General features: G+C 40.5%; 2 protein-coding genes across 2 annotated transcripts in view; one reads left to right on the plus strand and one right to left on the minus strand.

Annotated features, from left to right (window-relative positions):
* map3k5 (mitogen-activated protein kinase kinase kinase 5) overlaps positions 1 to 14,986 on the minus strand; it is a 40,886-nt gene extending 25,900 nt beyond the window's left edge. Inside the window, exons 1-4 of the mRNA XM_030781295.1 lie at positions 14,548 to 14,986; positions 6,185 to 6,324; positions 4,380 to 4,403; positions 412 to 605 (exon numbers count right to left, since the gene is read on the minus strand). Coding sequence (XP_030637155.1) covers positions 412 to 605; positions 4,380 to 4,403; positions 6,185 to 6,324; positions 14,548 to 14,983 — 794 coding nt within the window. The 5' untranslated portion in view covers positions 14,984 to 14,986. The remainder of the gene's footprint in view (positions 1 to 411; positions 606 to 4,379; positions 4,404 to 6,184; positions 6,325 to 14,547) is intronic.
* Positions 14,987 to 15,393: 407 nt separating this feature from the next.
* lrp11 (low density lipoprotein receptor-related protein 11) lies at positions 15,394 to 26,531 on the plus strand. Its single transcript, XM_030782937.1, has 9 exons — positions 15,394 to 15,408; positions 16,869 to 17,439; positions 18,103 to 18,260; positions 19,782 to 19,923; positions 21,574 to 21,699; positions 22,106 to 22,303; positions 23,191 to 23,361; positions 25,553 to 25,633; positions 26,377 to 26,531. The coding sequence occupies exons 1-9, from the start codon at positions 15,394 to 15,396 to the stop codon at positions 26,529 to 26,531; spliced, it is 1,617 nt and encodes a 538-aa protein (XP_030638797.1).
* Positions 26,532 to 26,902: the final 371 nt, after the last annotated feature.

Raw genomic sequence — 26,902 nt, forward strand, 5'->3', positions numbered from 1 at the left:
TATACACGCACACGCACACGCACACACACACACTCGTAGACTGTTGTTACAGTGCTACCTGTTAATGTTGTTAGTTTTATATGTACTACTGTGAACTGAAACAAGTTCTTACACCTGAAGAACTGCACCAACAAGCACAGCCTCTCACAATTTTACATCACAGTTAACATCACTATTGAGGGCCAGAGTAAGTGGTTAAATAAGGGGGGACTGAGAGACAAAGAAAGAAAGAAAATGATGGAGTGGAGACACTGTCTCCCATAGGCCAAGAAAAAAGGGATGGAAAACAAATCTTCAATAGACACCAGATTTTGCATAAGTGTGTGTGTGTGTGTGTGTGTGTGTGTGTGTGTGTGTGTGTGTGTGTGTGTGCATGTGCGTGTACGTGTCTGCGTGCGTACGGTTACTCACCAGGAGTTAGTGTTGGGGATCTTGAGGAGCTGTGTGAGTCTGTCAATCAGAGGCATGCAGATGGGCCCCAGTAGCGCCTCAAAACTGGGCTGCATCAGGTCAGTCAGTCCCTTCATCAGGCTGGTCTCACAGCAGTACACCTTGTTATGGGGCGTCACCATGTACGGGATGAAGGTATAGTTTGCCGTGCATGTCTGAGGAGGAGGGGGGAAAGAAGAAAAAAGAAGAGTGTGAGAAAATTTGAGAAAATGTGTATTTTCATGCAGATGAAGAAGAGGTGTGATGTGAAGGGAGAGAGTTTGGCTTCAAAACGAGAGCTGTTAAAAAGGGAGGATCACCAGAAAACAGTGGGAAGTATAAAAGGAGCTTTTTATAGTGAGAAATATAAAAGGAGCTTTTTATAGTAAGAAATGTGAGAAAACAATATCCCCAAGGCTGGCGAGTGAATTCCCTAAAACTGGTTTTGTTGTATTTCCGTTACTTTAGGACTTTATGTCATATGAATGAGAATGTGTAACAGACACACACACAGAGTGGTTATATTTGAGACAGTAAGAGATCATAGCTGATTCCAGTCACATGCAGAGTGATAAAACAGTCATGAGTTTTAATCAGTGAAACCATCTGTGAGCCTCTGGGACAGACCTGACCTCAAAGCTCCATGCACACTATAATCCATCCACTCGCCCCTTTCATCAGCCTGCTCTTTGCATACAGGATTTGAATTGATTGTCAGTTTTTAACCAGCAAAGTGCTAAAGCCCTGGGTCTTTCCTTTAACCTGTCGGTGTTTGAATGCCAACTTTGAATGAGCTCAAACAGCAGAGTCGGTCTGGGACTAAACCGGGATTTTTTGGTTTGTCTGTTAAGACACTTGGCTCAAGGCACTGCAGTATGAAAGGCGAGGCCACATATGGAAAAAAATGGCAATGGATATTAATTTAAAAAAGAAAAATGAATGATGATTAACGGAAATGAAAAAGCATCGGTGTAAGTGAAATGTTGAGATAAAAAAATGTAAGGAAGTCAGTATGTGTAATGTAATGCAAAAATCAAACATGATAACATGATCCATTAGTGCTGGAGATGGGAGAGGTGGGGTGGGGGGTGGGGGTTGTGTTCCTATCAATCACCTTCACCTTCACAGAGAGAACAGAGGGCGGAGCCAGGCAGGGACATGTCCCCTCCCACCTCTGGACAGAAGCCCCTCAAAGATCAAAGGTCTCAATAACCCTTCTTCTCCATCACCAGAGCACACCACCTTACACCAAAAGTGACTCAACAGCAAAATATCTTTTTTTTTTTTTTCTTATTGTGATGAACTTTTTTGTAATGCTCTGAATGTCTCTTGGAAGGGAAAAGATTCCTAAAAATGCCTGGATTAGCAGTTGACCACAACAGCTGAAGAAGAAGACGTTTGAAAGTTCTTCCCCGCTGCCCTGAAAGTTGACAGTTCCATTGATTCTAAAGATCCTAAATGTTCTGTTGGCTTCCTTGGAAATATTCCACAGTTTCCTTTATGACATCACCTCTCCTTAATTTGGTTCTCCTAGAGCCAAAAGAGGAATTAAGCATGAGCAAACTGCAATCAACATAACATGAGGAGAATGCACAGCTTCCTTTTAACGTTTAAGCAGAATAATTTTAAAGCTGTGGTCCTATTTTGGATTCAAAAATAAGTGTGGGTCCATTGGCTTACCAAACTCCCCGTCTATATTTATCTCTCTTGAGTGACTCACGCTCAGCTTTGTCACATGACGACACACACACACACACACACGCACACAAGAAGCTGAGTCATTTGTCAGGCAGGTCCAAGTTGTTGGGACAGTCCCAGAGCCATGGACCTCTGGGTATTACTGTTCCAATTGTCACCAGGTAATGGAAGATTCCATTACAGACAGGTCAAGACACGTTAAGACACTGTTTCAGCCACCGTTACTAATCCCGTACTGTTCTAGAATGCAGGCAATGACAGTGATGTCATAAAGCAAGGGACAGAATTTTACATGGGAGCCAAAAGAATGTTCAGTTTCATCAAAAACAGTGCCTTTAGAATCTTAAAAATGTCTTCTCCTTCAACTGTTATGCACCTAGATGAAAAAGTGTGTGACACAGTTCGTCATGCCTACGTGCTCTTCATGTGAGATGAGACGGTTTGAATCTCCCTGAAATTAACTCACTGTGACAGACTTTCACATTTCATCTTTAACCTCACAGCACACTTGTCGGTGTCAGAAAACTATCTTGAAAGTCGTTGATCCTCTCTGTTCTTTGCGCCTCTCTGACTGACGGCGCAAAGGTTATCTGTCATCTTGTCTTACTGCGCTCTTAATAAACACATAGCTGAAGTTTGATGTTCATTGATGCATTTGCTTAGAATATGTTACTAAAAACAAAAGTCCCTATAAACTAAAATCAAGCTGTCTAAGTATAGGATATATTAATGAAATATGATAGTGATGCATGATCTTGATTTTACTGAGCATTGTGATACATACTGCAGAGAGAGAGAGAGAGAGAGAGAGAGACAGAGAGAGAGAGAGAGAGAGAGGTAGGGAGGCTCTGTGACATAGATATGCATGTGTTTATTTTCACGCTGTGGAAGGAAGTGGCATGCAGATAGACACAGAAGTGAGAGAAAGAGGGAGAGAGTGCGGAGAGAAAGATGAGACCTCAAAGTGTGTGTGCATGTTTGAGGAAGACTTCAAAACAGATAGAGTCATGAATGGAATAACTGTGTCTGGAATTCATGCATACATATGTGTGTGTGCATGCACAAATGAGAGAGAGAGAGAGAGAGAAAGAAAGAAAGACAGAGAGAGTCAGAAAATCAGACACAGTCAGAAAGACAGACTACAAAATGCACCTAAGAACTCTCCCTTTCTCTTTCTCTGTCCGGCTCTTAGTTAGTAGGATGACTGGAGTCTGTTTCCACCCACATAAAGCCACCTTACTACATAGTCCAAAGCCACTTAACCCTGTTAAGCCCTGGCTCACTATCCCTGCCAAGTGGCCCTGTCAGTGGGACTGATAAGCACTCATTACCCCCCTGCCTGGATCATATCAGATCCAAAGAGGACCAGCACGGATTTAGTGCTGACTCCTTTTCTGTTAATGATATTCATGGGAGCAGGACTTCCTGTAGCTGGGGACTGATGGGAAAATGATTTTTGTGTGTGTGTGTGTGTGTGTGTGTGTCAGTGAGAGAGAGAGAGAGAGAGAGAGAGAGAGAGAGAGAGAGAGAGAGAGAGAGAGTGTGTGCGTGTACATGCACATGTGTGTCTGAGAAAAAGAGGGAGTATGCTTCCATCTCTCTGCACCTCTCTCTGTCTGAAAGAGCATGCGGAAACGCTCCTCTGTGATTTCTGCTGTGTGGTTACCGAGGCCTTTAAGAAAAAATACCCATCAGCTCTGAGAAGTACCGCTAATAATATCAATCAAGGATGTGAAAATGCAACAAAATGACTGTGTGTGTGTGTGTGTGTGTGTGTGTGTGTGTGTGTGTGTGTGTGTGCATTTCTGCATGGGTGGGCATGCAAGTTTTGCATTTGTGCACAAAAGTGTATCTTGTGTTAATGTGTGTGTACATGTGTTTGTGTGTGTGCATTGCCTGCAGGAGAAAATTTCTGTATGTAACTCTATCCTTCTCCTTATACTCCATGTGCATGTGTGTGCGTGTTTGTGCGTGTGTGCATGTGTGTACGTGCGTGTTTGAGTGTGTGCATGTGTTTGCGTGTGTGTGTGTGTGTGTGTGTGCGTGTCACCCTCATCTCACAGACCTTGCCTGTAGATAAGAGCACTAAACAAATGTACTTCAAAACCCTGACAATGAATAAAATGGAAATATGAGTACTTTAAATAGATATTCACTTTTCTTATTCAATTCCCTTTTCTCTCCCTCTCTGCCAAAGAGCCCAGAGAGAGAAAGAGAGAGAGAAAGAGAGAGAAGATGTTTTGCATACTTACTGTATTCTTCTGACAGATTATATCCTGAAATGTAAAGCAGAGAGGAGTTAGACGGACGGAAATGTCACACTGAGGTGATTAAATACGTCTGATTTGGCTCTGGTTTCTCTATACTGAAAACATGTGATTTTGTGTCACTCTGTTTAACGTAGTCAAACGCAGGTGAAGACGTGGTGTAGAACAGTGGCATGGCCTGGATGGGAGGTACACACAAAAGACAGACAAAACCTGTGATGACTAAAGAGAACATCAGCACTGAATGTGATACCTATCAATAGGTGTGGGTGTACTGTGAGGTAAGTGATTAAAACAAAATGTTTGCTGAATTATGGACCACAATATCTCTTTCTGTGTGTGTGTGTGTGTGTGTGTGTGTATGTGTGTGCGTGTGAGCATGAACACAATGGCCAATCCAAAGACTCATAGGAACATGAATACAACATTTACCTAGGCTTGGTAGATGATACTGCTTGTCTGATGTGTCAATTGGCCTTTAGCAAATAGCCCCTTACAACCGACAAAACCCTTACTGTATCTCTCACTACTACATAACCCCCTCACAAAGGGATGATTCTACAGCTTAGATCAGACGAACACTGTCAAACTGTCATCTCGGTGTATATATGTGTGTGTGTGTGTTTGCACATGCATGCATGCTCAAAGCCTTTTTAAAAAAATTTACTAAGTGCCTATCTACAGCAAACAGTTGTGTGTGTGTGTGTGTGTGTGTGTTTGTGTGTGTGTGTGTGTGCGCGTGCGTGTGTAGTTTGCATATGCTGTGAGGTGCACCCTCCCCTCTGTCCCTCTGTCATTGTTTTACTTGTGTCTCTGTGTATGAGGGCTGTGGTCACTGAGAGAAAGGAATTCCCCTGTGTAAAACAGAAACTCTCTGCCTTTATAAACACACACTGCTATTTATAGATGGCTTGTGTTGTATGTCTGTGATGTTTACTCTCTGTCCACTTCTTCACTAACCAGTCTTCCACTCAAATGTATATATTTATATTCACCTGTGCATAAATCCATATATGTATGTATGCATGTATGTATGTATTCATTTATCTATCCACCTATGTGTCTTTTCTCCTTCTCTCTCTCGCTCGCTCTCTCTTTCTTTCCGTGATTGCTGTGGGTTTTGTTTGTTATGGGTAGGTTGCAGCCCCAGTGACGTACATAAAGACCTGTCCTCCTCCTCCTCAACAGGAATCTATTGCGAAATAAAGCCTTTGTATAAACCATTTCCCCCATCTCATAACCCTCTTCTCTGATGGAGAGAGAGAGAGGGAGAGATGGAGAGATGTTCATCCTGCTAATGGGCTTCCCCCATTTTCCTCTGCTGTTTGAGGCCTTGATTTACGTGACACTTTATGAAACACGTTGGGGCTCCAATTACTGCCACAGTCAGAGGTGTAAATGCACCTAAGGCCATTAGAATGCATGTGCTTTTTATACAAGGTGAGAGCAAAGCTCAGCATGGTACAAACCAAATCCCACGGTTTGTTTATCTGTATGGAAATCACGCATTTGATCTGTTAGGGTGAACCGAGTGGGAAAACACTGCATTTTGCTGTTGTTAGGCATAAAGAGAGAAACAGAGAGCTGTCTAATGCATCCAAATGTCCGCCTGTGACAAATAACATTGCTTAACAAGTTCATCTTGTAGAGTTTGTTTGCGTGTTCTAATTCTATTTGAGAATACCGCCCAAGCTGAAGGGTGGGCAACACTGTATGTTCTAGAACTCTAAGGCTATGTGACATCACTCACTGAGGTTGGATGGCTCTAAGCATGAAGAGGCAGATAATACCTGTAGGGACTGCAGGGAGTCGGAGTTGGAGTCGCAGTAGAGAATGATGTTGTTGGCCATGCTGAAGCTCTCTCTGACTCCCAGGTGGTAGAAGAGAGAGGGCTGTCGGAATGCATCCGTCATTTCTACCACAGCAAAGTCTGACACACAAACACAAACACATGCGCATGAAAAATAAGTACAGTTGTGACACACAGCACAAAAACAAATCATGCGTGTATTTATGGCCATGTTTTTGTCCCTAAGCTCATAGACACATCAGGTGTCATGTTCAAAAACACTCAGACACAGTTTGTTCAATTGTCACTAGTACAGAATATTACTTCCCATTGGGAAGTAATACAGCAGTGTATTCAGGCTTTAAATCAAAACAATGCATCCTTTCTGTTACAGAACTTTAGAGGTGCAATTTACATAACAAGTGTTTTCCCTTTCGTCAAATATAAAGTTCTCACCCAAAGGCAAAGGAAACTCCACCAACTAAAACACTAAATACCATTTGTTTACCGGGTGGAGTGCTTAAGGTTTACGTCACTGATGACTACACAAGACTGATAAGTAAAGAAAGCACGAGGGGTATCTGTTTTGAGACAGGGTTTGGTTTAAACACACACACACACACACACATATACACAGAAACATGTGCGCACACACACCCACACACATACACACACACACAGGGACACAGACTCGGGGCAGAGAGATTATCTTTAAATGGACCCAACCCCTTTTGCTTAATCTACAAATCAACTCCTGTATCTAAGAGTCAACCCACTGACACACCCAAACACACATACAAAGCCCACTTTACATTCATCTCTTAACTCCTTATAGTCTTTAGCTCAATGGATTCAGCAGTTCTGCTGCTGTCTGTACATTTAAACAGATGAAAGAGACCTCGGTAACTCATGGGTCGTATATACCAGAACACAGGAACTGCAGACAGGAAGACGCATGCGACCTGCAGAGAAACTGTCGAAGGGTCTGTCCCTAACCACTAAGCACGCCCAGTCTCAGCAGGGTTCGCATTTAAAAGGCAATAAAAGGGAAGTCGCCTTCTCTGATTGGGTATCAAGGTTCATCGCAATATGAGCTCAAGTCGTTAGTACCCCCCCCCACCTCAATGGGGTCTACTCACTGTGTACAATCTCTCTCTCTCTCTCTCTCTATATATATATATATCTATCTTGTCTGTCTGTCTGTCTGTCCATACGTTTATCTATCATGGTAGCCTATTCAACAGTAATAAGACCAATCTTGTGTTTCTATTTTAAATCTTAAGAGATGGTGCAATGAGAAGCAATATTTTTACATTAGATTGTTAGATTGCTTGTACACGAAGGTAATCAAGCTTGACAAACTGTTTCATTACATTAGGGATTAAGAAAAAAAAAAAAAAAACCTTGTAGATTCTAAACTGCACTGACAACCCGCTAAATGACACACCATACTAAATGACAAACTACAGGGCTCCCTGAGCAATGTGTCAACACTTTGGCCTTTCCCATACAACCAAATGACTCAGTTCCTCACTTATTATGCCAAGTATTCGTTTTATTAGAGCAGATGAACAGGGACTCAGAGATAAGTGGAAGGGCTTGGAAACGGTCAAGTGCTCTCCTTGGAAACCTCCACAATTTAGTCGTGGTAACGGGAGCTGCAAATGTTTGTCTAAGCTGAGCAAGATCTGCAAACGTATCAATGGAGCAATTCAATATCTATACAAACTTCTAGTAAAATCAATCCCTTAATGTAAAAGTTTTGTCACATTGTGAGTTGAAAGATATGTCTTATTTAGGGCTGGTCTTCTAAAATAAATAAACAAGAGTCCAAGCAAAATCTTGATTTCACATCGTTATTGTTGCAATGGTTCCCATACTAGAACCAGTATAAGCACTCAAGTGCTCATCTCGAGTTACAAAACAATAATAGTTAATGATTATCTGCAGCATATGATTCATTGGATATTAATGAGACATTGAGAAAGGAGCTTTGAGCTGTGTTAAAACTGCCCTTTCAACAGCCTCCTAGAATTTCGCTAGCATTCAAACACTGCACAAAATGAATAAATATATAAATAAAATAGCAGTCACTCTCTATGAAATCCTGCTTCCTGAATGTCTAGAGCTGTTCTGGACCAGTGGTGGCTTTTAGTGGTAAGAGAAGCTGCCCAGTGACCTTAAAAATTGTGGATTCAGTATCAAAGAAGAGCCACTCTCCGCACATGAAATGGTTCTTCATATCAAGGTCACTCCAGAGGACAACCTCTGATAGCTAGCTAACTGAATAAATATACATAACATTTTAAGTATGTCTAGAATGCAAGAGATTTATGAAAACACTCAATTTCTGAACATCAGTAAGTACAATGAAATGGGAAAAAATAAGAAGGCCAATACAAAAGACAGAGGAGGCAGATGAAACCAGATTTGTCCAAAAGTATGAATGTGCTAATAGCCTCAAAGACTTTCAAACTCCTACCCTTTTTTCCCCTTGTTGCATTCACTGATAGAACAGCACAATAGACAAGGACAGACACTATGTTTCCTGACACTCAATGCTCCCATGGACGTAGCACATAGAACTGTGTTCTACTATTTTTTCATACCCTAGAGAGTTCTGGAAAGATTTTACAATACTTACAAACGTCATCATGATTCAGTTCCTACCTTCAAACAGTTTCTTTAACCCATCAGGTTCCATTCAGGTCTCCAATATACCTCAGTTTACCTTTACAGTTTACCTCAGTTTGCAAAGGTGTCATGAGACCTGGAGAGCTCTGAATCATGAAGTACACCAGGTACTTGCATGCAGTCATGCATCTTGCATCCGTATAAAGTGTTGTATAATTAAGGCTGTGTGGAAAGCCTGGCCTGTACCAGTGTAGCCATTTGAGCTGTCGGCGTGACTGTGTCAAGGGGCTCTCCTCTGTTTCTCTTTCATATGCGTTGTCCTGCAGTAACCTTTTCACTCTAGTTCCTGTTTACAAGCATATTGACTAAGAATGCACACACATACATACACACATATACAAACACACATGCTTGACTCTGTTCTCTCCTCTCTGGGCCCCACTCTTGTTTAAAAGCTACAGTTAAAACATAGCCATTGGAATGCATTAGAAGCCCGCTAATCTCCTATAATTACAAACCTACCCCACCCCACCCCTCTCCCCCCAAAATAACAGACAAAGGAAAACGGACTAGTGGTTTTCTTTCACTTCTGCACAAAGAGAAACTGCAAATTCATCAATCCCAATCGTCTGACAGTTCACAGCTCAGCGACCGCACTTCAGTTTGGACAGAACAGAGTTTTGAAGAAGTTTCTATTAGTCAGTGGGGCGACTCAGTTTTCTCAGAAGTAATCTGAAGAAGAAGGTTTTAAACACTCGTGTCGTCCCAAATTCACAAGCAAAACCTCTAAGCGAAACAAACAGCTGGTATTAGAGCCAAATGAGAGGTTACAAGTTGTGGTTACATGGTTCTTACAACATTCACTAGATTTCCGATTAGCTGTCCAACACAGATGCTTTTGGAGATTGATGGTGCCTATGTTATAGATGTGCTGTGTGATTTTCTAAATGCTATAACAAGAACAAGAAGGTTTCCTTTCAAATGAAAAAAAAAGTTTTTCAGAGTGTAAAATCATCTTTAGAATCACAATAACCTGAAGAAAAGCTTCAGAATGTTCACGTCTCAATATGCATTGGAGTTTTAGACATGTGAGGGGTTTTCATTTTTGGGTCCGGTACAACTCAAGACAAGAGGAAATGCCCTTTGAGAGATTCATTGGTAATCATTGTAACCCTCAGAATTAAACGCAATCAAAACGCATTGTCACATGGGTAATATTTTTAGCACAAAAAGGCTGTCTGCCACACTGAGAACAATGTAATTCTCTACTGAATGATGTAATCCCATTCTACATGCTGCAGAGATGACAGAGCTAAACACAGGGTCAAAGTTCAGACATCGATCTTTGTATGAGTATACAGGGTGGCAACGACGCTGATAACATGGAATCTAATCCCTTTTACAGTTCCTCAAGAATGCCAGGAATTTCACCACATAGATGCGAAGAAAGTTTTTTTTTCCTCTCTCTCTTTCTTTTTATGTTTGCAGGTAAACTGCATCCCCTGCAAACAGCTGAAATCTTCTATCTAGACAAAAAGGGAGACCGGTACAAGAGTGTGGAGAAAGTGTGATGCATAGCTCACAGAAATATGTAAGATTCTCATAACACCCAACCGAGCTTCTGCCACCCCACACCCTCTTTTTTATGCCAGTACCTTACCCAACAAAATACTTTTGGTTTGTCTCTGATTTAATGACCATCATTAAGATGTACTTCAGTGGCTCTGAGACATGCTTATTTAACGTAATCTAAACACACTACCGTTCACAGTATTTAAAAAAGCATTTGGATTCACTGCCGCCTCGTAAAAACAATTCTGGGAATTTCACACGCCAAGGACACGGCGAACCCTCATGTCAAACTTCTGTAAACATGCCGTCAAACAAAGACACGGCAGAAACATACAACAATAGACATTCTGCAACTTCACTTGCCCTGCCCAGAGAAAGAGGAAGCTGGCCATGTGTTCTCCCCTTAACTGTGCCATCCAGGGTAATTCTGCTGGGCTTTGAAAAAAAAAGCAAAAAAGAAAGAAAGAAAGAAAGAAAAAAACGGCAGGAAATGAAATGAAACTCCACCAGTACTCCGGAACCTTCTGCCTGTTTCTGATCTTTCTGAGCTGTTTTCTAAGAATATGAGCAAATTTGTGGTGTAGAGGAAGAGTAATGAGGAAAAATAAAAGTGGTTTACAACATATCTTTACATAGCCTAATTGCAAATGCCTAAACGCTCCTGTATTCTCAACACAGTCTCAACAGACGCAACAGATTTCTGCTCCATGATCAGTGCTTTGTCTCACAAACAGTGCAACCTCCACTCAGTCTCTGTTTACATAGATAAATGTGGATACTCGTTTTGACAAGTTGGAAAAGTAATTGGATAAGTAGTGAGATATTACACAGGTTTTCAATCTTGCGCAATTTATTCCAGCGGCGTATGACTAATAATCATCACTTGACTCAATCTCAGAACAAATTAGGTACTCATGAAACGGCTGTTGTTTATTAAAAAAAAAAAAAAAAAGGAAAAAAAACCTCCTTTCCTGTGAAAGCATGTGTTTCTGTCGTCATTCATTCAGAAAACATGTCTGTGGGTGCGACCTGGACCATTCGAAGCCAAGTTCTTTTACTGCCAAATGATGTTACTCCTTAATGCTGCAGATGACAAGAACTTCCACGTCAGGCCTCAGAGCAGAGTCTTCTGCTGTCTAAAGTACTCTCCATACTCAAGCAACAGAGGGAGAAACCACTAATGCTACTGTACAGAACACTTCCAGCAACCCACTACTGTCACTCCTCTTTCTGCTGAGCACACAGAAGACACCCCCCACCCCACCCCTACCCCCCAACGGGAGAAAAGCCAGCTTCATGCTGGGTCAGAGAGCATGTGAGAACTTAGGTGCCATACATGTGTACACACTAAACAGTGCTGCATTCTGTACAGGTCGTGTGTGTGTGTGTGTGTGTGTGTGTGTGTGCCCGCGTGTGTGTACTGAACCATGACATGTTCTCCTAGTACTCTACAGTGCACACTGACGTATTTTAATTCTGTTTACAGGACCTGCAGATACTGCGCAACACATGATTGTTGTGCATCATAGCCATGAAATTTACGCCTGCCCTTCCCCTTTTTCTCTGAAAAGATGTTCAAATCTTAACAGATGTTTAAACCTTAACCGAGCTGCTGTTTGCAGTCCCTTTGGCAGCTTCATCCACTTATTGTCTCCAGGGAAACGGGAGTCATTTTGGTATGATTCCTTTAGAGGTTGTCTAAAAGAATTAGCCGTGCGTGGGAATCAGAATGCTCACTTGACCAGGCAGAAAACACTACTTCATTCTGTCAGTAAACAAAATCATGGAAAGAAATAAAATGGGCATGTATGTAGAGAATTGGTTTCTTATCTTTGTTTAGTAGATCAAGGCTGTCAAATCTTTAGCATCCTAGAGCCTGAAGGACAACAAACATTTCTGCATATGCGTGTGGAGTGTCTTTACACAGGAGATGACAGTTTGAATGAATTTATGAGTACTTCTGACGTTAATGCTAATATCAAGCGATACTGTGATATCATTTTGCTGAAGCCAATCAGGGCAGCAACGGCTGTCCTGTCACAAGATTTAAATGGCCTTCCTACTGAAAAAAAAAATAGATGTTGCATTTCATTTTCTGCTTCCAAATTTAGACGTACATGAGAACAACAACAGAGCACAGCACAGTGATCTGAACTCAGACCGGTGTCCACCAATGACTCTTTTTAGATGTTTTCTATTTGGTAAACATGACATGAAGTGCTTTACTGCACCACAATTCAGTTCAGAAGAGGCGGTCATTTAAATGCATTGAAAACACTGGAGTTCACACTTGCAGAATCTGGCCCAAAACGACCCTGTATCAAGAGTGGAGTACGAAATGGAACAGGCTACTTTTCCCCCTATATGATCTGATATGTTGTGAATTATTAACCAGGTAAATAAAGATCTGCATGCTTTGACTATGACACACCTTCCTCTGAAGAAAAAAAGAAAAAAAAAAACAGCAGGCACTTTCTTGTGTACACATGGTATTCTCTGGAAAGAGCCAATGCCCTCCCATTTTGTTTTCAAACCACGCCCTTCTTCATCAAACTTTTTACAGTTTTCTTACCTAACTCTAACGCCACATTACCAAACTTGTCTGACCTGCTATGGTGTTACTACTGTTACTACTCAGCTGTTTTTTTTTTTCCTAATGTCTAATCAAGAGGGTTTCATTCAAATGTGTGTTACTGCAGAATGGGAACACGATACCTGTATGAACTAGTTTGAACCTGAAAATTTCTCACTTCAGAGATGAAAAGCAAGGATTGCAAAAGTCAGGTTCCTGGAATGTTTTGAATGTTCACATGAAAAAAAAAAGAAAAAAGACGCATGCCGGACAGACTAACTGTGGGAACAGGAGTTGTCCAGCGGCTCCAAATAAGGAGCGCTTTCTCTGGCATTGATTCAATATGATGTTCCATCCCTAAAAAGGTTGCTGATGTTAACAAACTCACTTCACTCAAATAACATTACTGGGCATGTGGCTGTATGTGAATAAATACAAGAATTTTATTGAAATCCAATTGATTTCTTGCTATGTTTTTTTGTATGATTTCAACATAAACTCTCTGGAAAAGAGCCAAAAGTCTGACAGGGAAAGGAAGAGAAAAAAGAAGAAGAGGAAGAAAAAGCTGTTTGGTCTTGTGTGACCAAATCCCTTCTTTCAGTCACAGGTTTACACTAGCGCCTCCTCACTAAAACACAAACAAAACTGCTCTGAACACCTACAAATTTGGTTGAAGAAAAACACCAAATGTGAACTCTTAAATAGTAGGTTTGCGCCTCCAACCAGTTTAAACCTGGTTTGTATGCAGTACAACAGAAAAAAAAAGAAGAAGTATTCTCCGTTTAAAATTCAAGAATTTTCCAAGCACATATTTGGCATAATCTGGATGTGAGACACCAGTGGTCAAAGGAAAATATTTCTGCTCCTACTCCTCATTCATGTTAGTGTTCCCACATATCTGAGATTCTGTTCCTGGTGATATATCTCCATTTAGCCCCAGTCCCTGAGAGAGCAGTTCCTGAACAAATCTAAGTATAACACACCCCCTGCCAAAAGAGTACATTAGGACATATTGTTTTTTCCATAAGGATAAACAGTCCAGAGGGGCACAAGTGGAAAACGAGGAGGGAAAGCGCTTCCACTCAGATTTCATCTGGAGAAAATGGAAAGTCAAATCTCAGCCCAAACAAATCTGCAGCACTATGATAGTAATACAGTTTACCACAGGTTACATGCAAGGAGAACAGACTGTGTGTGTATATATGTATGTATGTGTGTGTGTGTGGGGGGGGGGGGTGCTTGTTTTTGAGTGGATTGTAATGATCTCCTAAATATCAATATCATAGATTACTCTAATAATCTATGATATGTCGATCGAGCATCCTGAGGTATTCCAAATAGATTCACACTGGAATGGAATTTTGTTAGAATAGACGTGGCATGTGCTTCCAAGTTTTATATTAAGTGTACTGCCCAAAGACCCCTACTACTTTTCCAGTGCTGCTCAAATGGGCTACCAGTCAGGGCTGCCCTTAATAAAGATGCCAGTTTTTTATAGCGTACAATTTTTAAAAGGATGTAAAATACAATGCCAAAGAAATTCCTTGCACAGTCCCTTTTTTTGATGAGAGACGACCTATTCTTACCTGCATTATAGAACTGGTCAAGACCCGCCGTCTCCCCAAAATCCAGTTTGCCAAAGTGCACAATCTCCAGTTTACATCCCACGATATCACACGCGTCTTTGAGGCACTGCAGTGCCATGTTTTCCGCCGTGTGAGTTTGATTGATCTCTGAGTTAAGGACATAGGCCACGGTGACCGGCCTATTTTTGCTTTTCCCCGTGGTCAACAACGTTCCACTCTCCGCAGGGCAACTTAGGACAACGGGGCTGACGCTGCTACCAGCGGAAGGGTCCTGCCAGAAAGTCCCGGCTGCGGGTATCGTGGTGGCACTGTCTGGATCGCTCTTTGTAGATGTGTGATAGGTGCTGGTCGCACTCTCCCCGGGGTCCGAGGACTGGCCCCAGTGGGGCACAGACAGAGATATGCCGTCTAAATCTCGATTCATCTCCGACGTCATTTACTGTCACACAAGAATGAAATAAAGTAGACCACTGCTGCTACTTCGGTATCAAAGTTGGAGAGCCGGCATGTTTTAAATCAAGGATAAATTTTACCCTACACGTGTTTAATTCGTCTTGCCTATGTCAACAACATGAACCGTGCGTTCACTGTTATAAGATAACGACAATGTCATTTTCCATGAGTTGGCACGCGAGATCTACAGGTGTTGTCAATGGAAAACATTTCTGAGTTTGCAGCGTTCGATCTTCAAAATACCAGAGTTGTACAGTTAGTGACAGGCTCTGATCTTCAAGTCACGACGCAAATGAGGTTTCGAACTCAGAGGAATTCCTTATAAATACAACGTGTCACTGAGCGAAACAGTGCAATACTTCCAGTAATTTCAACCAAAAGCTTACGTTTCGTATGTTTCCACGACTAATTCTCATAGTTTCCAAAAGTTGATACGGTGGAGGAGGAGAGAGCAAGGTTTTCCAAATCAAGAAACTCCTCTTGCTGTAGTTGTGCAAGAAGCCATTTTTCCTCGAGTGCTTGGACGAGTTTGTCTCCAGCTGCTGTGTGGACGGGGTTTAAAGATGTTTATGTCATCCTGCAGTCATGCAGCCAAAAGTTGTGAAATCATTCAAGTGTTCATTCCGTCGTCCAATTGGACCCTGCCCTATTTTCACTATTATCTTCGTTATACAGACTCTAGCCCGCTGGGTGGAGATTTGAGGTTACAACAGGGCGGTACCGTTTCCATATTTGGATCAGTTACGAGGCTTCCCCTTTAAAGGGGCAGTATAGAAAAGAATGTTTTTAAAGTTTGTTTCACATGTAAAACCAGGGTCAACATACACTGCCAGAGGCAATTTGACACTATAACCGAAGCATGATTATGGGTACATTTAAGTAGCTGTTCCACTACTTGTAAACTACATACTCAGAAGTGATTTAATTACTCTTTCTGTGTCAGGTGGCGTTCTCACAATCAATTTCTTATTCAGTGTTCCCAAACCGTCTCAGTTCTGTTCAAGCCCTCTTCAGTTCCTGTTTGGTTAGTCAGAACCGAATCTCCAAGGCGGCGAAACCAAAGTTACACTTCTTAGTGTCGCTATTGTCAGTTATAATGCTGACCTCTAGAGGTAGGTTTCGTACTTACAAAAATAAAGCGGTTTGTGAACCTAAGCATATGACATATTACTATCCGTACATTGGTAATACACATAAATAATTCCACTTTTTATTAGAGTTCACCTCATAACTATGATTTATACAGCGTTATATTAAATTCACGTTTGCCTAATAACGGTTTAGTCATTATGCGAAATGAACATTAGCAATTGCAATATGAGATCATGTGTCTACATAGTGTTTTGAGTCCAGGCAACAACTTTAGCCAAGGTGTGAATGCTCAGAAAACAGAGTTATTAGAGGTATACCGTACTAATCACACAAAAAAGGCATGAAAAGGTAATGAGAGTAATCTCAGCTGCACACTGTTGTAAATAATTAGCCGTAGCGATGTATGTCATCAGTAAAACTGAGACAATGAACGGCCATTCAATACGAAGCGAGTGCATGGGGCGAGTTGTGACGTCAGTGACCATGTTGTTTTTTTCATCGCTGGATGGAGCTGTCTGTCCTCTGGTGCTGAGGTGGATCTCAGAAACTGCAGTTCCACCATGTTAGGCTATTGTCGTAGGTTTTCTACATCACCACGGGCAGACAAAGCCGCCCACCTGTGTCTTTTAATATAACGGGATGAGATATTAATTATTCTAAAAAGGAATTATCTTCTTGAGGGATAACGTAGCCGTCTGAAAAAAATGAAAAGAACCTTCGCCACGGGAAACTAACAGAAAGGCAGTCTAAATATGATGTTTTTGGCATTAAACAACCACCGCCTGGTGGTTTGTGTTCTCGTCTTATGTATGACGCGGAATGTTTTCTCCAGATCATCTCAAATATCGGATTTAAAATCCAAAATATCTGGGGTTGAGGAGCTGTTGGAGGAATTTCGCAAACAGCTGCAGCAAGATCAGGCTTATTCAAGAGACGATGAAACGGGAGACGTGTGTTTGAATGATTTCAACGCCGTGGAAGAGCACATCATCCGAGCGAGAGACTCTATAGAACACGGTGCCACATTTCTCTCGGCTCCGAACAGAGTGTACAGTTGGGAAGATTGCCTACACGCCTGCTGCGCTGATCCGCACTGCACCGTGGCGGTGATGCAGGAGGATCTGAAGCAGTCGAGCGAAAGCCTCAGCTGTTACTTGTTCAATTGTACTTACAGGAACAAAAATGTCTGCTCGTTCTCTTATCAGCAAGGGTTCAGCATCTACAGTCGCGTGCACAACAGTACGAGGGTCCTCTCCCTTGCGGTGACCAGTCCCGGAATAAGCAAACACGGCAACTCAATTAAGAAAGTCCTGGACGAGACTCCGGCGGATGATTCTTTAATGCAAGGTAAACCAGGGGAATAAGCCGTTGTATCATACTTTTTCCCACATGTAGATCGCCCAAAAAAACTATAAACAAAGTTTGCATCACGTTTTGTGTGATAAGGTAATGTTCTCATGCGAAACTGCATCGCAGTGGTGAGTTTATATCTTATCTCAAATCATTATAATCTAATCTCCAGTTAAAGTAAAGGCAGGGTCTTATGAACAATGTACTAACTGGTTGTTTGTGTGCTTGTGTGTGGTGTGTGTTTAACTAAAACACTGTACACTGACGGTTTAGAGACGATCTCCTTGGATGGTAGTGCTTAATTTAGCTCATAGTTTGGTCATAGTTGATGATTAACCGTACTCCCCTCGTTCTAGAATAATACGAAAACCATTTTAACCACTTTATTTAACGTGTGATTTTTTGATGAGTGAAACGTTATTGAATTTAGTTTTTTTTAAGAGCCACAAAACCATGTTATTCAAACAACGCTTGTGATTAACAATGCTTGTGTTTAATTCATTAAGATGAATGTAGGTTGTTCGATTTGGGGTGTTTGTGTTAGAACATCATTTAGATCTTAATTCAGTTTTAGATGTTGGGATAAATGACGGCAGTATACATGATTCCAATATTGTTTTCTTGAAGCACTACATAATGACCATGTTCTGGTGGTTACAGATACGGATGAACCTCCACGCAGTGATGCTGGACAAGATGTAGTTGTCCAGTTACCCACAGACTGGGCAGTGTTAGATGGGAGGGACAGTATCGATGACCACGGAGTCACACGCTACGAGTGGGCCTTGGTCAAAGGTGACCCCACAGTTACCATGAAGGTAATTTAAAATAAAACAGAAATAATATACATATTATATGTTAAATATAAAATGTAAAATATGATGGCCTTTGTTTGTGTAATGAAACAACGGGAAATGGGATTTTTTGTCCTATTAAATCACATCTGATCCATTTAGATTTTTTTTGTTGTTGTTGTTGTTGCTGTGGTTTAATGTGGTAACTGTTATGGAATATTTTCTCTGTCAATGTAATGGCAAGCCATTGATATGCACTTGAATTCATGACTATGCAGTATTTTGTGGACACACTTATCAGGTTGTTTATGATGTAGTTCTATATATGTGTATCCTCAATGGAAGTGCTCATATAAAGTTATAGTTGTTATGTTTCTGAGCAGCTGTGCATGCAGGACAGAGAGAAGCACTGTGATTTCCTTACATATCTCTATATATTTACATATTGGATGTTAAAACAAGGCTGTATTAGGCCCGAATACATAGATATATGGAGGCAAACATTGAACAGACATACATATAGCACATGCGCGCGCGCACACACACACACACACATGCAAACGCGCATACGCACACACACACACACACACATACACTTATCAGCACTGTGTGGGTGTGTTTGTAGATGATTCAATAAGAATGTAAAGTCAACATGGTGTCTGGATGGACCATAATGAGTTGATTTAAACAGGGTGGCTCAGGTGACGGTAAGAGATCAGTCTGTAACATCTGTTCTCTCAGAACAGCAGGGCCATTGTTAGCAGCACTGTGCTTCAGGGCCATTAAAGGTCCTGTCCCTCTGCCCTGAGCCATAGGGAAAGCCCGATTCCTCTCTTTTTCTTTGTCTGGAGAAAGATGTGGGTTTTTTTTGTTTTGTTTGTTTGTTTTGTTTTTTGTTTGTTTGGCTATACTGTTAAAGATGGTGGACGCTTAAGATTGAGAACAGAATCTGAGAATTTCTGTTCCACTTCAAAAGTGCTGATGATGGGGTATTAGCTTTTCTTTCAGACTTTTCATCTCCCACAGTAAACAATTTCCAACCTCTCACACTGTGTAGCTCACTGAGAAATTAATAGCTAAGAAAAAGACAACATCTGATTAATTTCTCATAAAACAGAATGACAGCAACTTCCCAGTCGGAGAAGAGGAACAACAGTCAAAAAGTCGGGGGTTCAGTTCCTGATATCGTGTCAAAATTAGCCATGTACTGGAGTCTTTCCACTTGTTATGTGCTGCAGGGGTGTAATTTTGTGAATGATTTAACCCCATGGTTGCCTCAGGTGTGGCATTCTTGGCTGGTCCTGTGCTTGGATCTCTGACGCAAATCTCTCTCCACACTTACATTTTCTGTAGAGCTGTCAGAAGTGAAGCAGAACACCATTAGACCAATAGACTGTATAATGGTATGTAAATGCATGACAGTTACAATGAATTACGGTCTTCCAGTGTTGTGGATAGGCACTGGAACTGTAATTGCCATGTAAGTGTGGTTGAATGATACCTTTCCAGGTAAAGCTGAATGTCTCTCTTTTTTCTCTGGTATAGGTGACTCATCCAGGACTTTTAAAGATCAGTGACCTGCAAGAAGGAGTTTACACCTTTCAGATGACAGTCACAGACACAGCCGGGCAGAAAAGCTCAGACAATGTTTCCGTCACAGTGCTAGCACCAGAACACCAAGCAGAAGGTAACGGATTTCTCTCCCTCTCAGGGGAATTCACTTTTAGTTCTTTCGCTGTGTGAGAGAGGTCTGTGTGTTAGTGTGAGAAAGAGAGAGAAAGAGAAGGGGGGGGGGGCAATGAATACACTGCTACACACATAAAGAATGTAAATGTAACAGCTATACACTTGATTTTTGTCTGCTGTCTGATAGCTATTTTTTGATGTGTCACATGGAACTTTAGTGTGTCGACCTCTTTATACCCACCAAAAAACCCCAAAACCTCATTGTAACTCATGGTAGCACATTTCCCTTACACACATACGCGCGTGCACACACACACACACACACACACACAGATGATACTGCCGTGCCATCACACTTTAATCTGTGTGTGTGTGTGTAATTGTACGGCTGGATGAGTTTGTGTATGCATGTTTCCGTATAAGTAAAAATATACGTAAAAGAAATCTACTGATTTCTTTTTTGTGTTTGTCATTAGCTACGGTCTTACTAGACTTCACTCACTGTGTGTTTGTCTTGATTACGTAATATGGAATTCCTAAATCTGTTGTATGTATCTGTTTCTATAATGCATACCTAGCCCTTTTGAATCTATGTGAAAGTGTATAGCTAAAAACAGTATCCAAGTTAGAGTGAAGCATTTAAATCATTTCTCCCTGGCGTGGAGGTGGAGTAATGAAAATGACACAGGTTAAATCATCCTAACAGAACAACAGGTTTAATATAGCAGCCCAGTCACGCTCATCAGAATGGTCAATCAAAAAGTCAGAGGCAAGAAAATGAGACAGTGTTTAATCTGGCCGGCTGATAACATTTTAACTGAAGTCCTAGGAGGCATGAAATGACTTGCAGAGATTGGAAGAATGATTAAATGTCTGTTTTTCATCTTTGGCCTCTCTATGGGCGCTATTTACGAAATGAAAACAGCCATGGAAATGTGTTCTAATTTTAGAAAATTTTGAGTATAATTTTTATAGAAGTAACCAGTTACAAGGAAAAAAAACTGCTGTGAAATTTTTGTTGTTTAACAATGTTAACTGGATGAATCATGCTGTAATCTTCCTTTCTAATCTTCTAAGGTGCCTTTAGGTGCATCTGTTACAGGTTGTTAAAAGGAAAAACATTTGAACTCTTTAAATGTACATTTTATTATATAAATGAACCTTGAAAAAAGTATAAATATAACACATCAAATGTCTTTGCTAGTCCCCTTCTGTGCAAAGTAAAACACTTTACAAAGTTAGTGTGGACAACACCACTCTACTGAGTAAGAGAAGTTTTTGGGTGGTTATTTTAGTGATTTCAAAGTGATTTGATTATAATTTTCCAATATGATTTAAATGTTGAAATAGGTTATTGTCTTATGATGAGCTAATAAAAAAAGAAAACATTCAGTCTGTCCATCCAACTCTTTCTGCTTAATTTGCCTTCTCTGAATGAAATATCCCCGTCTTGCATTTATGTTATAGTGTTTTCTTGCTCCTGCTCTGAGTGGAGTCTCTCTCTCTCTCTCTCTCTCTCTCTCTCTCTCTCTCTCTCTCTCTCCCTCTCTCTCTCCCTCTCTCTCTCTCTCTTGCTTTCTCTCTCCCACTCTCTCACCCTACAATGTGTGCTGGTAAGTGCTCTAAATGGGGTCTGTCTTCCTCTCTATAGTGTGTACTGGTCACTGCACCCGTTACCAGTTCTTGTGTGATGATGGTTGCTGCATTGACATCAGTTACGCCTGCGATGGCAAGCAGCAGTGTCCGGACCGGTCCGATGAAGCGTTCTGCCAGAACTGTGAGTTCAGTCTCAGAAGTGAATCCAGCACTAAATTGTCCTGTCTGATGTGATCAAAATCCTACTCTTGGATGATGTAAATATAAAGTTAGAGTGACATGTGTCTGTTTGTAGTTTGGGATGAGCACAAATATTGATGCAGATCAATCAAATATTGATTGATCTGCATCATTAGATGAGGAATTAATTTACAAAGCAAAAATATAGAAACAACAAGCTGCAAAACAAATAGAGGCAGATAGAAAACGTATTTAGTGACCCAGTAGAATTGTATTAGTTCTTGACAAAGGTCTTGTAGTTTACATAATACCACACTACTCACGTATTTTCATGTGAGGTTTATCAGAGTGGACTGGTGATGATTACATATGGATCTGTTCCTTCTTCTCTCTTTTCTCCTCTGTAGTCGATGGAGGTCGTAAGACCATAACTCATTCAGATGGTCCTCCCACCCCACCTCAGACTCCCGCTCAACCCGATCCGTCAGAGGACCGTGCCAAGGTGCTCAAAGCACCCAAAAACTCTCAGCAGTTGGACAGAGGTCACTCCTCACTCCCTTCTCCTCCACAACCTCCCAAACAACCCGACAGCGGAGTCAGTCAAGGTAACAGAGGGAGAGACTATACTGCCTACAGTGATTCGTTCATTTAAGATGCCGCACTTAATTTTATTTGCTTTGTTGATATGCACCGAATCCCATCACATTAAAGTGATTCAAATGAAAATTGCAGTATAAAAAGTCACAGCCACAAAGTGTTCAGTTATTGCATCAATGTACAGTATTCAAGATACAAGCATGTTTTGTTGAAAGGAAAAAAAAAAACAATTTTACATCTTGGATGATAAATTTTGTCCTGCTGTGGCTGTTTCATTCATATCATATTCATATCATTATCATTAAATTATTTTTTTCATTTTTGTCAAAAAAGAGCAGTTTTTCAGTTCAAATACAGCATGCTGAAAGCTATTGGGTTTCAGTCAAAGTAATCACTGTAGTCAAAATCCTGGGATGAATCTCAGTGAGAGCTTTTGTCCTTTTTACTCTCCCTCCATCCCTGCAAACAAAGTCCTTCTGTGCTCTGTCATCCAATCCCCTCATTAGAGTGGGAGAGAATGCGCAAGCAGATCCCCAGTAAACTGAAAGAACCATGCTAATATTGAGTCACAGAGTTAAAAAATGAAGCTTGGCTTGAGGCAAAGAAATATAGGCTAAAACAGCCAAATGTAAACCAATTAAAGTGAGAAACCAACTGCAGCTTTGCTTTGATGTGGACATACAGTGTACAAATAAACCTCTATAGAAGGAAGAGGAAAAATTACCTTTTTTTTTTTTTTTTTTTAGCTGAGTCCCACCCAGCTGACTACTGCAGAATTAAGTACAATGTTGTTATTGTGAGTGCTGCCTCTACTGTTTTTATTTCTATGTTTCCAACCCAAGTCAAAGCACTCCTGCTCTATTTCTATTTTTTTTTTCTCTGTCTGTGCCTGCAGAGCCCTGTTCGATGCCCCCTGTGGTGGGACCCTGTAAAGGTGTTTTTCCGCGCTGGTATTATGACCCTGCAGCAGGAGAGTGTAAACATTTCTTATACGGAGGCTGTAAAGGGAATCACAACAACTTCCTTCAGGAGCTGGACTGTGTCAAAGAGTGCATTCAAAGACCTGGTGAGAGAATGCCACCTGTATCTGTATCAGTTTTTATTTCCCTGTGCACAAATGAAAAGTTTTTCTTTTAAGACAGTAATACATTGTTTGGTATTAACTTTTGATGGAGATCACGATGTATTAAAATAAACTCATACATTAATGAAGTCAGTGTCTCACGTGTAACATTTTTATCCTATAGCACCAGAAAAGGAACAGATGACAGCAGTTCCACCACCACGCAAGCAAACAGAAACAGGTACTCCGTCATTTCGTCATTCTAGATGATGATGTCCTCGTCTTCATGATTATATCAATATATCGATACAATCATTTTTATTTCTTTACAGAGTATAAGACATTAACACAACTAGGAATATGTACATAAGGTATGTACATAATAACACTAGTCATTATATAGCTGCCTTTTAATTATCTAAGTTTCCGCAGTGTAATTAAGCCTAATATACAGACCAACTGTTATCTGTTCTAACTTGGTACTCATTATATGTCTAACCTTAAAAAAAACTTTATTTACATTTAGGGCAGGATATGTCTGTGAATAATATAAATTATGTGGAATACATTTAATGCAGACATTTCATCCATTTAATAATACCCATGCCTGTACCTTATTTGTCATGTCCTGTGACAGCTGACAAGCGTGACTCAAATTCAATATGGCAGCTGCTGCCACAGCTGAGTTAGAATATGAACATTTTAGAAGTGTAACAGTTCACCATATTCATGGTTCAGTTTGAACCTCTGTTTTTTGGGTCACGGTTTGGTTTTTGTCATGGTTTGGCTTGAAAGAAAATTGAAACAACTCAGAACTGATGTTTTCTTCTTTTTAATTTTATCATACACAACTTAACACAAAAAGAAAACATTTAATACAAACGGCAACAAGATTCTTCAAAATCGAGAACGAAAGAGAACTAATCTTCAGTACCTTTTATCTTGTTGTTCTTGAGCGTGAGTAAAAATGAGTGTGAGAAAACCTAAACTTGAGCAGCAGTTATTTAAGGCTCTTGCCCATGACAATGAATGGTGGAAATCTAAACATCAGTATTTTAAGGTTGTTCATCAAGAAAATGACTGCAAACACATGAGAACTGCAAAATGAGCTCTGATCAGCTGCTCTGAGCATTTTCAGATCAGCATGGGGCTACCTCCACATAAGAAAAAAATTCCATCTTTATGAAGCCTTAGAGATTAGATGTACTGTATTTGTTGTGGATTCATATATTCCAGTATATCTTATATTATTTATGGTCTGAACAATGACATTGCATGTTTTGTTGTTATGTGCAGTGGTTGCTCAGTCATCATTTTCTTTAAAGCTTTTGTAATCATCCACTGAGTTAAAACATATACACACAGCATGATAAGCACTGTGTATGTTTTCTCACAGCAAGAAATGAAAAAGAAAGAAAGAAAAGCTGAACCAGCTTCAAATTATGATTGATATCATTCTTAATGATCAAAAGCGTAAACAGTATTCCCCGTGTTGGCACCACATTCAAATACAAACAAACAAAAAAAAAAAGAGCTTAAGTGAGAAATAATTCACAGTTGAATATTTTTCGAATAGGCCTAAAGCTTTAAATAGGAACAGCAGTTTTGCCTGAAATGCTCATTCTTAATGTGTTGTTGAGGCGTTGGTTAAGTACTCAAGGCACTGTTTTAGTGTCGTCCTTGTACTTTCCGTCTTGTAGATATGTATGGAGAGTAACTTGGAAGTAAAGGGTAATGAATAGTAATGAATAAAGTAATGAATAGAATGATTACTTTTTCCAGGAAGTAGTGAGTAAAGTAATCCCAGTACAGTGACAGATGTAATTAATAATCTGTAACTGTTAGATTATCTGTAAGTTACTTTCTTTGAGTAACTACCCCAACACTGGTCTTGATCCTTTTGTCTCAGTTTTGGACTTTGACTACGGTCTGTTTGAGCCTTTGCCTGATTTTGTACCAAATCTTTGGCTTGTGTTTTTTGTTTTTTCTGCCAAGCATTCAGGTAAAGTTTTTGCTGAGTTTTTCCACCAACGTCTGGCCTCCCACGAGGCGCCTGTGGTTGGGCCCACCCTGCTGTAGTCATTCCAAGTGGTCAAGTGGTTAGGATTCAGTGCTCACCAGCACGGCTGCCAGTTAGGGACCTGAACTGTAACGTGGTCTAACTTGCAATAAACTTTGGTCTGTCTTGCTGCAGGTCTCAGATCACCCATCTCCGAGGTCAAACCACAGAATGACCTCCGATTATCCAAACTGGGCCACCCACCACCTGAATCAGGTCTGCTCATCATTAATCACGCAGATATGACATATCTGTGCACATGGATATGAAAAGATGAATATGAATTTAAATCAATGCTGTTACCAGTGCCTGAAAAAGAAAAGGGAAAAAATACTGTTAGCCCTTAGTTTTCTGGTCTTTCATTATTCTTGGTTTCTGTCCTTACTTATTTGCACATGTACGTAAAATTCAAGTGTAAAGAGATGTTGAATGTAATCAGTAAGAAATGTACAGGTGACAGTGGAAAGCTCAGAGCTATCTTTTTAATATGGAATACGACAAAATTAGGGGAAAAAGAAGGTAAACAAATTTGAGAAAAGTGACACGTTTGTCAATGAAATGTTTCAGTGTGAACATGCAGTCATGTTAATTGACCTCTATTTACCTTTATGTGCTTTTTGTCATTTGTTATGGATAAGAGCGTTGGCCAGATTAATAAATAGAACTACAGGCATCAATTCCTTCAAGATAAGATAAAAATATCTATCTATCTATCTATCTATCTATCTATCTATCTATCTATCTATCTATCTATCTATCTATCTATCTATCTATCTATCTATCTATCAAAATAGATAGATAGATAGATAGATAGATAGATAGATATAGATATGACCTTTTCGTATGTAGTGTTCACAAACTCATAACTGTTAAGAATCATAATCTTGATGTGAATATCCTTGTCTATAAATTCTGTAAACAAAGCTAATAGACACGCTATAATATATGTTGTCCTGTAGGTGCTATCCTGCCATTGGCTCTGGGGTTGATCATCAGTGCATTATTGCTGCTAATGGTTGGCTGTCGCTTGCGGCTCGTTCGACGTAGGCTGAAGAAAGCCCGCCCACTCACTACCGAGGAGTCTGATTACCTCATCAATGGCATGTACCTCTAACAAGCCATAGAGGAGAGTGCTAACCAAATGAAGGAGAAGGCAATGATGTCATAATGGGAGCTTTAGAATCTTCTCATAGTAGCCAATAGAATGATCAGAATCATTTGAATCAGTGGAATCATTGGCATTCAGTGCAGTGGATTCCTTTTTAGAATTCTTCGCAGTTATTGTGTTTCTATCACCAGGGTTTGGCCACCCTCCTCTTGGAGAGTTGCTTTACTGCTCAGGGGCTCCCTGGTTTTTGATGAGGTGAATCAGGTATGTTTGAGTTGAATTGGAGTAAAAAGCCTACATGCACTGCAACTCTTCATGAAGAGGACTGCCTGTACCTACCATAGTCAAATATGGATTATGAGAATCTATCAGTCATC

Source organism: Chanos chanos, chromosome 8, assembly GCF_902362185.1.
Source record: "Chanos chanos chromosome 8, fChaCha1.1, whole genome shotgun sequence".
Taxonomy (NCBI): domain Eukaryota; kingdom Metazoa; phylum Chordata; class Actinopteri; order Gonorynchiformes; family Chanidae; genus Chanos; species Chanos chanos.